General features: G+C 41.4%; 1 protein-coding gene across 2 annotated transcripts; it reads left to right on the top strand.

Moving 5' to 3' along the window:
• Positions 1 to 2007: 2007 nt before the first annotated feature.
• On the top strand, positions 2008 to 7415 carry SNAI2 (snail family transcriptional repressor 2). 2 transcript variants are annotated; one of them, XM_056518549.1, is made up of 3 exons: positions 2008 to 2277; positions 3910 to 4449; positions 6540 to 7415. In XM_056518549.1, the coding sequence occupies exons 1-3, from the start codon at positions 2199 to 2201 to the stop codon at positions 6719 to 6721; spliced, it is 801 nt and encodes a 266-aa protein (XP_056374524.1). In that variant the 5' UTR covers positions 2008 to 2198; the 3' UTR covers positions 6722 to 7415. The 2 variants fall into 2 exon arrangements, with proteins under 2 accessions (XP_056374524.1, XP_056374523.1); XM_056518548.1 differs by having other exon boundaries at positions 3907 to 4449.
• Positions 7416 to 13114: the final 5699 nt, after the last annotated feature.

The following is a 13114-nucleotide window of genomic DNA, read 5'->3' as shown; positions in this document are numbered from 1 at the left end:
TAGTAGTATATGTTTTTTCCCATATTTATTTTTGGCCAGTAAAACTTTTTAACATATGAGTGTGTGGTATGGGGTGTGAAGAGGGCAGATGGTGTTACCTAAGGGTCAGATGGAATTAATCCCTTGTATTCGTGACGCCAGGGTGTGGTTTATCCTCGATACCACCCGAAGGTATACTGCTAGATCCTGGGCTATACACAGGGGGGGGCAATAATGACTCCGACGTCAAGTTACGGATAACGGTAGCTTTACTGAGGGTAGACAGATGGTAAAGTCTATACAGTTCAGCCAGGGCCCACAGAGGTGACCAGTGACTCAGAGACCTTAAGGGCTTGCTGGGACTTGTAGTAGATGGGGTCAATTTTATGCAGGCCACGTTGACTTGACAAATGATGACTGTGACTGACTTGACTGATGACAATACTGAGACTGTGGTTACTTGTGGTTGCTTGTGGCTGCAGACTGGACTTGAGGCTCCTATGACTCTGGACTCTCTCTAGGACTAGACTTGACCTCAGCAAAGACTTGTGAGGAAAGAGAGAGCTAGCTCCACCCAGGGCTTATATGGGGGGAGACAGGCAGGGAGCCCATAGGTCACCCCTGGGATCAGCTGGTCACTGATACCTCCTGGGTAACAATCACATGACAAGTCACATGGTAAACAGTCTTAAAGTGACAACGCTTCCTGAACACATTACATGCTATAATACATTAGAAACATATTTACATGGGGGGGGGGGGGGGGGGGGGCAGGGGACACTGTAGGGAGGCTGCCTGACAGGGCAGCAAGGGTACGGGGTAACTGCTCCCGTACTGGGCCACCACAAGTGACAATTCCCTTCTGCACATACACAAGTTATGTTTGACATATTGCTATCTGTTAGATATAATGCCCTCATAGGTATGACTGGATTACATTTTTGCCAAGCAAATTTTTAATTTGTCAGTTAAAGGGGCGTGGTCTTCCATTTTTTTTTTCTTACCTTTGTAAGGTTTAGTTACCTGTGTTTTTTGGGGTGAAAAAACACATCAGCCAGATGGGTTTATTGGCTGATCTTGGGTTTTCTGAGGTATCAGGTTCAGTGGCAGTTTTCAAAACTCGCAGCACGATGAGACATTCCATGGCGTTTTATTTATTTATTTTTAGAACAAAATCTTGGCCTTTCTCTCCTATAGAAGTTTATGGGAGCAAATAGACACCATAAAACTAAAACTATAAAAAAAAAAAAAAAAACACTAGTGTGCAAAATTAACATTTTTTTTATTTTTTATTTATTTATTTATTTTTTCTGTTTTAAACAAAAAACATGTAGAAATCTAGCCTAAGCAAAGTTTTTCACCACTTTTCCAAACAGGTACAACCTGGCAAGTCCCCACTTTTTTTTTTCCACCCCTTTTCCAAACTTCTCCGCATGGACAACTTGGGGAGTGAAAAAGAAAAAATTATAATTTATTTTTTTTTTGCTGGATTTTATAATTATAATTTTTTTTAAACAATTGTTTATTTTTGCTTTTATTTTATTTTTATCTGTTTAAAAATACATGTAGAAGTCTGGCCTAAGTAAAGTTTTGCCCCACTTTTCCAAACTGGCACAACCTGGCAAGTCTCCCGCCTCATGTTCCCATCTTCATTCGGGATGGTATGGATGATGCCAGGACTTAAACAAAATTCTGGGGCAGTGAACCCTCGAAATGTTGCAAAACTACAACTCCCAGCATGCCCGGACAGCCGTTGGCTGTCCGGGCATGCTGGAAGTTGTAGTTTTGCAAACATCTGGAGGGTCCCATTTTGAAGACCACTGGTCTAGTATGTCATTGTGGGCAGCAGTTGGTATATGAGGTGTGATTCTGATGGTTCTCCCTAAAGTCCTTAGTGACTGATGTCAGTGAGTGTTCCCTGTATAACACTTGGCTGGATGTCCCATCATGTCCAGGTAAGGGCACACAGCCTGGCATCCCGGCTCCTCCATCCCTCAGCCCTGACAGCCGGAGTCTTCCCTTGTCCCGATGGGAGGAGGATGTGAAACTTGATCCAAGTGTGTGAGTGCCGAGATTGGCCGCCTCCCCGACCCCTCCCCGACCATCGCGGGGACTATTTACCAGTGCGGGTGCAGTGAGTGCAGTGTCACTGTCTCCAGCCCGGGCAGCGCCCGCACCATGATCTAGGAGCCGCCGGGACCGTTACTTCTGCACTGAAAATGCCGCGATCCTTCCTGGTGAAGAAACACTTCAACTCCTCCAAGAAGCCCAACTATGGGGAGCTGGACAGCCATGCAGGTAGATGAGGAGGGCACCTACCGCTACACCACTGTGCACACTGTGCGGTACCGCATCCTGGACTAGTGCAGAGCTAGAAGAAAGCTGCAGTGCATTACTTCTATGTATTCTTATTGTGTGCATATACCTACATGTATACAGGCAGGAGTAACTGTATAGAAGAGCTGAGACTGTCATTTGGCATAACTCATGAGTACCTGACTACACAGTATGGCATAGAAGAGCTGAGTTTGTTATTTGGCACAACTCATGAGTACCTGACTACACAGTATGGGATAGAGGAGCTGAGTTTGTTATTTGGCACAACTCATGAGTCAATGACTACACAGTATGGCATAGAGGAGCTGAGTTTGTTATTTGGCATAACTCATGAGTACCTGACTACACAGTATGGCATAGAAGAGCTGAGTTTGTTATTTGGCACAACTCATGAGTCAATGACTACACAGTATGGCATAGAAGAGCCGAGTTTGTTATTTGGCACAACTCATGAGTACCTGACTACACAGTATGGTATAGAAGAGCTGAGTTTGTTATTTGGCACAACTCATGAGTACCTGACTGCACAGTATGGCATAGAGGAGCTGAGTTTGTTATTTGGCACAACTGAGTCACTACCTAGACCCAGTATGGTATAGAAGAGCTGAGTTTGTCATTTGGCATAAATTAATGAGTACCTGACTACACAGTATGGTATAGAAGAGCTGAGTTTGTTATTTGGCACAACTCATGAGTTACTGACTACACAGTATGGTATAGAAGAGCCGAGTTTGTCATTTGGCATAACTCATGAGTTACTGACTACACAGTATGGTATAGAAGACCCAAGTTTGTTATTTGGCATAACTCATGAGTTACTGACTACACAGTATGGTATAGAAGAGCCGAGTTTGTCATTTGGCATAACTCATGAGTTACTGACTAGACCCAGTATGGCATAGAAGACCCAAGTTTGTTATTTGGCATAACTCATGAGTTACTGACTACACAGTATGGCATAGAAAAACAGAGTTTATTTGGCACAACTGAGTCACTACCTAGACCCAGTATGGCATAGAAGAGCCGAGTTTGTCATTTGGCACAACTCATGAGTTACTGACTAGACCCAGTATGGCATAGAAGAGCTGAGTTTGTTATTTGGCATAACTCATGAGTACCTGACTACACAGTATGGCATAGAAGAGCTGAGTTTGTTATTTGGCACAACTCATGGGTACCTGACTACACAGTATGGCATAGAAGAGCTGAGTTTATTTGGCACAACTCATGAGTACCTGACTACACAGTATGGCATAGAAGAGCTGAGTTTGTTATTTGGCACAACTCATGGGTACCTGACTACACAGTATGGCATAGAAGAGCTGAGTTTGTTATTTGGCATAACTCATGAGTACCTGACTACACAGTATGGCATAGAAAAACAGAGTTTATTTGGCACAATTGAGTCACTACCTAGACCCAGTATGGTATAGAAGAGCCAAGTTTGTCATTTGGCACAACTAAGTTCTAAGTTTTCCTCCGCTGTAAGATGCAGCTACTAAGTGACATCTTCAGCTCTGCTATGTCTGCATATACATGTTACATATCTGTGAATGTGTTGTACTTATATCTTGTGTCTCTCTGTCTTAGCAGTGCTGATCTCACCATTCCTATATGAGAGGTACCCAGTAGCAGTCATCCCACAGACAGACCTCCTCAGCTCGGTCGCCTACAGCCCCATTACAGTATGGACCAGCCTGCTGCCCCCTCCCCTGCCCAGTGACTTGTCGCCCCTCTCCGGATACCCCTCATCTCTGGGACGGGTCAGCCCCCCTCCTCAGTCCGACACCTCATCCAAGGACCACAGCGGCTCGGAGAGTCCGGTCAGCGATGAGGAGGAGCGGCTCCAGGCGAAACTGTGCGACCCCCATTCCATAGAGGCAGAGAAGTTCCAGTGCAGCCTGTGCAGCAAGAGCTACTCCACCTTTTCTGGACTGGCCAAGCACAAGCAACTGCACTGCGATGCCCAGGCGAGGAAGTCTTTCTCCTGCAAGTACTGTGACAAAGAGTACGTCAGCCTGGGGGCCCTCAAGATGCACATCAGGACCCACACGTTACCCTGCGTGTGCAAGATCTGTGGGAAGGCCTTCTCCAGGCCATGGCTACTGCAGGGACACATCCGGACTCACACTGGTAAGATGCCCACCTTACAGATGGCATATAGCAGTTCCCTGTAGCTAGCCCATTCATACATTTATTTCTACATATATCATTTCATGTCATGGGTCTATTGATAGTTATTATATTTATTCATAGTCCATAATGTTGTGTATTGTACATGGGCTGATCAGCACTACAAATGATCAGCATCCGCCAATAACATCTCCATATGTGTCTATAGGCCCGTCTATAGATATTACAGGCTTCCCTCCACATCTGCTAACAATGCATTATACTGAATAGTTGTCATACTTGTGGCCAGGGTGTGCAGGGACCTGTAGTTCTACAGCTGGTTATTCTACATACGGCAGCATGAATACATGCATACATATATGCCGTAGTGTATTCTACATTTACTGTATGTTGTATGTACTTTACAAGGCACTGTTTCCCAACCGGGGTGCCTCCAGCTGTTGCAAAACTACAACTCCCAGCATGCCCGGACAGCCTTCGGCTGTCCGGGCATGCTGGGAGTTGTAGTTTTGCAACAGCTGGAGGCACCCCGGTTGGGAAACAGTGGTATAAGGGGTACTTGCCCAGAGGAAAAGTTGCTGAGTTGCCCATAGCAACCAATCAGATCGCTTCTTTCGTTTTTCACAGGCCTCTTTAAAAATGAAAGAAGCAATCTGATTGGTTGCCATGGGCAACTCAGCAACTTTTTCTTTGGACAAGTTTTGATAATGTAAACATCCATTTCTGTACCTTGGGCAGAATAACCCATTAGGGTCAGGTTATGTCAGGACCTTGAAAGAACACAGGGGGAGATTTATCAAAACCCATCCAGAGGAAAAGTTTCGGAGTGGCCCATAGCAACCAATCAGATCGCTTCTTTCATTTTGCAAAAGGCCTTTTCAATAATGAAAGAAGCGATCTGACTGGTTGCTATGGGCAACTTAACAAATCTCCCCCATAGAGATGTTGCCGCCCTGAACATTGTCAGTCATAAACATTTTTTTTTTTTTTTTTAAATCAACTGGTGCCAGAAAGTAAACAGATTTAAACAAATTTGTAAATGACTTCTATTTAAAAAATCTTAATCCTCCCAGTACTTGTCAGCTGCTATATGCTCCACCGGAAGTTCTTTTCTTTTTTGAATTTCCTTTCTGTCTGACCACAGTGCCCTCTGTCCATTTTAGGAACTGTCCGGAGCAGGATAGATTCGCTATGGGGATTTGCTCCTACTCTGGACAGTTCCTGACATGGACAGAGGTGTCAGCAGAGAGCAGTATCAGACAGAAAGGAAAAACAAAAAGAAAAGAACTTCCTCTGGAACATACAGCAGCTGATATGTACTGGAAGGATTAAGATTTTTTTAAATAGAAGTCATTTACAAATTTGTTTAACTTTCTGGCACCAGTTGATTAAAAAAAAAAATGTTTTCCAGTGGAGAACCCCTTTATGGTCTATTCACACGTACGGTATTCTGCGCAGATTTGAAGCGCAGGATTTTCTGCTGCAGATCTCAGTGTAAACTGAACACAGCTTGAAATCCGGCGCATCAAATCTGCGCAGAATTCTGTGCGTGTGAATAGACCCTTAAAGTTCATACAGAGTAAACTGCATAAAAGTGTATAATATCATTATAATATATTCAGGAGGTTGTTACAGCAGCAGGGACGCCAGGTAGATGTTAAAATGCCTCAGACCAGCACTGAACGGGAGACATGATGGTAATAGCTATTTTGCGCCGCTCCCGGCACTTCTCTGGTCTGGAGAAGCGCAGGGAGTGGTGCGAAATAGCTATTACCATCATGGCTCCTGTTCAGTTCTGGTCTGATGCATTTTAACACCTACCTGGCTTCCCTGCTGCTGTAACAACCTCCTGAATAAAGTACGGCCAAGAAGAAATCGTGAATGCCCCCTGTCTTCTTTATCGCTTATGGTGTATTCTGCTTTATGCTGTGGGGGTCTCTTGCACTGCGATCAATCTTAGGACTGTATCCATACTACGTCACCACCGTTATCAGGTTCCCAAAGCAGATAATTACCGCTAGTGCCGACAACTCTTTCTTCTGCTTGCAGTCATTATAATATATATATATATCTCAATTTCCCCCCCGCAGGAGAAAAGCCTTTTTCGTGCCCTCATTGCAACCGAGCTTTTGCAGACAGGTCGAACCTGAGAGCCCACTTGCAAACCCATTCAGATGTGAAGAAATATCAGTGCAAAAGTTGTTCCAAAACTTTCTCCAGAATGTCTTTGCTTCACAAGCACGAGGAGTCGGGCTGCTGTATAGCGCACTGAGACTTTTCCAGTCTACACATGTTTACCAGGACTACCAAAACTCATTCCAGGTCCCTGCTGCTGCAAGGCATGGGGACGCAGCCAAAGGTATTTTACCTCCTCCGATGAAACAAGCCAAAGCCATACTTCCAAGTGTCTTCCAGCAAGATAACAAAAAACAAGATCCATCCGGTCTATCTACCCGGGATCTCTTGACGCCATTCTTGCCTTAAATCATTTCAGCCGGATAGTATTTGTGACTTTACTCCGCGATATCTCAGGTGCCTTCTCAGCCATACAAGTGTATTCTCATTGTGCTGACAGGACAATGGACCTTGACAAGGTTTTACACTATGCAAGAAGAAAGCAGACGACGTGCCTCACGACTTGTGCAGGGGGTCACCATTGGGACTTCTCTTCCGCACAGTGCAAAGTTTTCTTATGGGAGCAAGTGCAAAAAATGATGGGTTTACCAGAGGGCAAAACTTTAGCACAAAGAAAATGCTCTGGCCATTTTCAGCCTTCTCGGCATAAACCCTTCTGTGCCTTTTTTTATAATAGTTTTGTAAAATATGTGAATATATTGTAAATGGTTATATTTTTATATATGTGTAGAGTGAGTGGGTGAGTGTGTGTGTGCTGCTTCCCGCAGCGACTTGAGGAGCGAGAACTATGCATCTTTTTCTAGACTCTTTTTTTAAATAAATGAAAATGTTTTGGATACAAAAATCTATACAATGTCGTGTTTTTTCTTTCAAAAGGGCACAACGTTGACATTGTTAATAGTTAGATGCAAGTCTAGGGTTCTTGTAATATCGCTTTTTATAAAGGAGCACCAACCTCAAATAGAAAAATCTTAAAAAGAGCGGCCAAAATTATTCCCCAATATCATTTAGGTCATCCTCTCTACAGCCTGTAGTGGCTGCTAACAGAGAACACTAGATAGATGCACTGCAAACTATGAAAATACAGAACAGGTTAGCGCAGTGTTTCCCAACCAGGGTGCCTCCAGCTGTTACAAAACTACAACTCCCAACATTCCCAGACAACCTTTGGGAGTTGTAGTTTTGCAACAGCTGGAGGCACCCTGGTTGGGAAACACTGGGCTAGTGTCTAGTGCACTGAATATGTTGGTGTGTCCTAACCTGTGTAGTTCCAAAACTACAATTCCCATCAAACCCATGCTGGGAGTTGTAGTTTTGCACAGCTGGAGGCACCCTGGTTGGGAAACAAAGTGCTAGTGTCTCTAGTGCACTGCAAAGGTCAGTGCTTCCCAACCCGTGTAGTTGCAAAACTGCAACGCCATCATACTCATGTTGGAGGTTGTAGTTTTGCAACAGCTGGAGGCACCCTGTTTGGGAAACACTGGGTTAGTGCTTCAAGTTCACTGTAAAGGTCAGTGTTTCCAAACCAGTGTAGTTACAAAACTACATCTCCCATCATCCCCAGGCATTCAAAGGCCAGAGAGACCCAGAATAAAGACCACTAATATAGATTCACACATTAGTAATAAATATATTTCACAGAAGACATAAATATTTACTAAATAATATCAGTCACAAATCACATGACTCGTTCAGAATAATAGGTCCCTTGAGGTTATTTAATAGGTAAACATTTTGCAATCAACTTTTCTTTTTTCTTCTTTTTTTAAAATTTTTTACTACTATTAAATGCAAAATGTGTCATTCTGGTTTTCAGGTTTCTGCTACTTTACATGTCTTTCTAATCTCACAGGAGACGCCACTTGTCCCCTCCTCATAAACATTACATTGGTAACACATTCCATTGCTGCCAAAACAACAAGTAAAGTACACGTGTCTACCAGGCAGATCCAGTAGTTTTGTTCACTGACTGATGTAGTGATATTGTATTTACCTTGGCACTCTACAACTGGGCATCAATGGGTGATTTAAAGGAGACCCACCGCTGACAGTCTAATGTTCAGGGGTCCAGAAGACCTTAGGCCAAGGCTGCTACCAGTGCAAACACAGATCAAGATTGGAAATGGCGCTGTCCAGTCTTTTCTGTCCCCCAAGATAAGCGGTGCCCTTGCTTATCACTCTGCATTACCAGAACATAGTGACAGCTATCATAATATTTAGCATAACATTTTAATTTATATAAATAGGTGTTTATTCTTGGCTTTATTTAGATCACATTCTGAGGGGCTCATATACAGGGATGGTAACTCTAATTATATATATATATATATATATATATATATATATATATATATATATATCAGTGTCTCCCAAGCAGGGTGCCTCCAGTTGTTACAAAACTACAACCCCCAGCATGCCCGGACAGCCTGGGAGTTGTAGTTTTGCAACAGCTGGAGGCACCCCAGTTGAGAAACACTAACACAGTCATGGTCGTAAATTTTGGCACCACATTTTTCAAGAAAATTACGTTTTTCTCACAGAAAAGGATTGCAGTAACACATGTTTTGCTATACACATGTTTATTCCCTTTGTGTGTCTTAGAACTAAACCAAAAAAGAGAGTAAAAAAAGCAAATTGGACATAATGTCACATCAGACTCCAAAAATGGGCTGGACAAAAGTCGCTTCCTATAACCATCAATAAGCTTCTTACACCTCTCAGCCGGAATTTTTTACCACTCTTCCTTTGCAAACTGTTCCAGGTCTCTCTTATTGGAGGGGACGCAATTTCCCAAAAGCAATTTTAAGATCTCTCCACAGGTGTTCAATGAGATTTAGATCTGGACTCATTGCTGGCCACTTCAGAACTCTCCAGCGCTTTGTTGCCATCCATTTCTGGGGCTTTTTGATGCATGTTTGGGGTCATTGTCCTGCTGGAAGACCCAAGATCTCGGATGCAAACCCAGCTTTCTGACCCTGGGCTGTACAGTGTGACCCAAAATCTGTTGGTATTCCTCAGATTTCATGATGTCTTGCACACATTCAAGGCACCCAGTGCCAGAGGCAGCAAAACAACCCCAAAACATCATTGAACCTCCACCATATTTCACTGTAGGTACTGTGTTCTTTTCTTTGTAGGCCTCATTCTGTTTTCAGTAAACAGTAGAATGATGTGTTTTACCAAAAAGACTCTATCTTGGTCTCATCTGTCCACAAGACGTTTTTCCAGAAGGATTTTGGCTTGCTTAAGTTCATTTTGGCAAAATGTAGTCTTGCTTTTTTATGTCTATGTGTCAGCAGTGGGGTCCTCTTGGGTCTCCCGCCATAGCGTTTCATTAAATTTAAATGTTGACGGATAGTTTGCACTTACACTGATGCTCCCTGAGCTTGCAGGGCAGCTTGAATATCTTTGGAACTTGTTTGGGGCTGCTTATCCACCATCTGGCCTATCCTGCATTGACACCTTTCAGCAAATTTTCTCTTCCATCCATGTCCAGGGAGATTAGCTACAGTGCCATGGTTTGCAAACTTCTTGATAATGTTGTGCACTGTGGACAAAGGCAAATCTAGATCTCTGTAGATGGACTTGTAATCTTGTTGATATTTTTCCACAATTTTGGTTCTCAAGTCCTCAGACAGTTCTCTTCTCTTTCTGTTGTCCATTCTTAGTGTGGCACACACAGACACAATGCAAAGACTAAGTGAACTTCTCTCCTTTTTATCTGCTTTCAGGTGTGATTTTTATATGGCCCACACCTGTTACTTGCCCCCAGGTGAGTTTAAAGGTGCATCACATGCTTGAAACAATCTTATTTTTCCACAATTTTGAAAGGGTAGCAATTATTTTGTCCAGACCATTTTTGGAGTTTGGTGTGACATTATGTCCAATTTGCTTTTTTTCCTCTCTTTTTTGGTTTAGTTCCAATACACACAAAGGGAATAAACATGTGTATAGAAAAACATGTGTTACTGCAATCCTTTTCTGTGAGAAGTACTTCATTTTTTTGACAAATTTCAGGGGTGCCAACATTTACGACCATGACTGTATATATATATATATATATATATATATATATATATATATATATATACATTTATTTATCTTGTTTGCAAAAAAAATTGAAGTATAGTCATTTTGTGACGCTTTTCCATAGACCAGTCTTTCCCAACTAGTTTGCCTCCAGCTGTTGCAAAACTACAACTCCTAGCATGCCAAAGGCTGTCCGTGCTGGAGGCACATTGGTTGGGAAACACTGCCATGGACTTTAATATAACATACGACTAATTAAAAACTAATGGAAAATGGAAAATTTTTATAGCTATTTGACAGCCATTTTTTTTTATTTTTCACTATACACTGTGTGAAAATAGCCTGAAAGTATTTTTTTTCTTATCAGAAACTTATTAGTAGTAGCGATTAAAAAAAAAAAAAAAAATCATGTCCCAATTTCTATTTAGATGTATATACTCCTAGCTCCTATAAACTTTAATGGGAGTGACAATCCTTATAGCCGTCATTAGACATCTGGCACCAGTGATGTTGTGTTCTAAGATACTGTAGTTAAAGACCTACACAACTATTTGCGAATTATGCAGCATGAATGAGCTTTTTATAGGAAATACACCTAGGCTAGGGATACAAGACACCCCATCTCAGACCAGCTAAGCAACTGTTTTAGTTGTGTGATTAGGCTGTAAAAAATAAATGACTGAATTAATAATGAATATATAGTAAGCAAGAGAGATTTAAGCAAGTTGCAGTCACACAAATCTATGAGCCGCACACAACCTGCAGATTTTTAGTGCTTGTTGGTTTGTGGCATCATTGTGCTGCAACCACACTTACTATGGACATATACGGTAATTGTTATTAGATGCAATGTAACATTACAATCTTGATATCATACAACCAAAGTAGCCCTACCTCAAATTTGATCATTTCTTCTATGCATCTGATTCATCTTCACAAACAGTTTTTCCGTAATTTTTTATGCTTGTAAAAAAAAAAAAAAAAAAAAAAAACATGCCTTTTAAGCATAAGGGTTTTTATTTAGCATCTTTCACTTTTTGAGGTTTTCGACAAGCCAAAATCATGTAAAATCAAACCCATTGCTTTTGTCTGCAAAATAAAAAAATTTAAATACAGCAAAAAAAAAAAAAAAAAATAGATGCAAACACTGAGTGTGAAACCAAGCTTAGGCTAAAAACAGACACAGATTTTTCAAAAAAAAATAAAAATAAAAAACACCCAAGAAAACACCATACTTGCTGGCATTTTATAAGCAAAAAACACTCTGGCCATATATTAGGTGGGTGTCAATAGGGAGATTTGAAACTCCACATCTACATGGTGTTTTTATTTTTGGAGTTTCTTCACCCCTTTAAAATCTCTAAATATAGTGTTTTGTTTTTTTTCAAGAAAATGTGGCTTTTTTCCGCTATAGACGGAAAAAAAAAACCTCCAGAAAAGAACACCACGTGTGCATATAATTGATTTTAAAGAAATCAATTAAAAATATTGGAAAAATAAGTGTCAATTAAATAGCCCCAATACTAATACACAGTATTTTAGAAAAAATAAATAAATAAATAAAACGACATCATGGAGGATAAAAATTAGTGGGCAGTTTTCTTGTGGCATTTTTTTTGTCATAAAATAAAGAAACGCCATACAAAAGTTGTACCTGTTCCAGATCTAAAAAAGATTGCATGATCCTTCAGACATCACAGTTGGCTATATACAATATACAGTAAGGGTGTATATACATATTCGCCTTTTTGTAGGTATAAAATAGCAAACATACTATATGTTCATATACATGTTAGCAGAGACTGCTTAGCTGTATACCACCATTGTCCAGGCTGTTTGTATCTGGAGTTTTAAATGGAGTCATATTTTCTGACATATTTTCTACATTTATGGTCTTTGACCTCCAGGCTCAAAATATATCAAAGACCCCCCCCCCCAAGCTGGGCAGTGTGAACGCCCCCCAGGGTACATGTAGCACAGATTTAGGCTAAGTTTCCACTTTGTTTTTTTCCTGGCAGTTTTTGGAATACTGCCACTGCAGTTTTTGAGCCAAAGTCAGAAGTGGATCCATAATGGAGAAGTGTAAGTCCTTCCTTTATATGTCCTATTCCTTTTGAATACACTTCTGGCTTTGGCTCAAAAACTGCAGTGGCAGATCTCCAAAAACTGCCAGAAAAAAACCCAAGTGGAAACCTAGCCTAAGAGTCCGCTATAGATCTTAAATACACTTTATTCACAGTAAGCTCAGTACAACCTGCAGAATAAATGGCACCTGTAGCACAGACTGTTTCTAGCTGACATAGTATACACTGTCTAGTGATAAAATCCTATCGGCAAATCCTCTACAATTGACAATATGTTACCAGACAGTACCACAAGAGAAAAAGACGAAGGAATTACCTTTTCAGTGCAACATGTTAGTAAATTTTTCAGAGGCACATAAGCTGAAAAATCAAATAGCCTAAAGGTCAATTTACAGGGCATAATTTCTCCTTGCGTA

The sequence above is a fragment of the Hyla sarda genome, chromosome 5 (assembly GCF_029499605.1).
Source record: "Hyla sarda isolate aHylSar1 chromosome 5, aHylSar1.hap1, whole genome shotgun sequence".
In the NCBI taxonomy this organism is placed as follows: domain Eukaryota; kingdom Metazoa; phylum Chordata; class Amphibia; order Anura; family Hylidae; genus Hyla; species Hyla sarda.
Note: the sequence above shows the minus strand (reverse complement) of the source record. Positions and strands in the feature narration are given on the sequence as shown.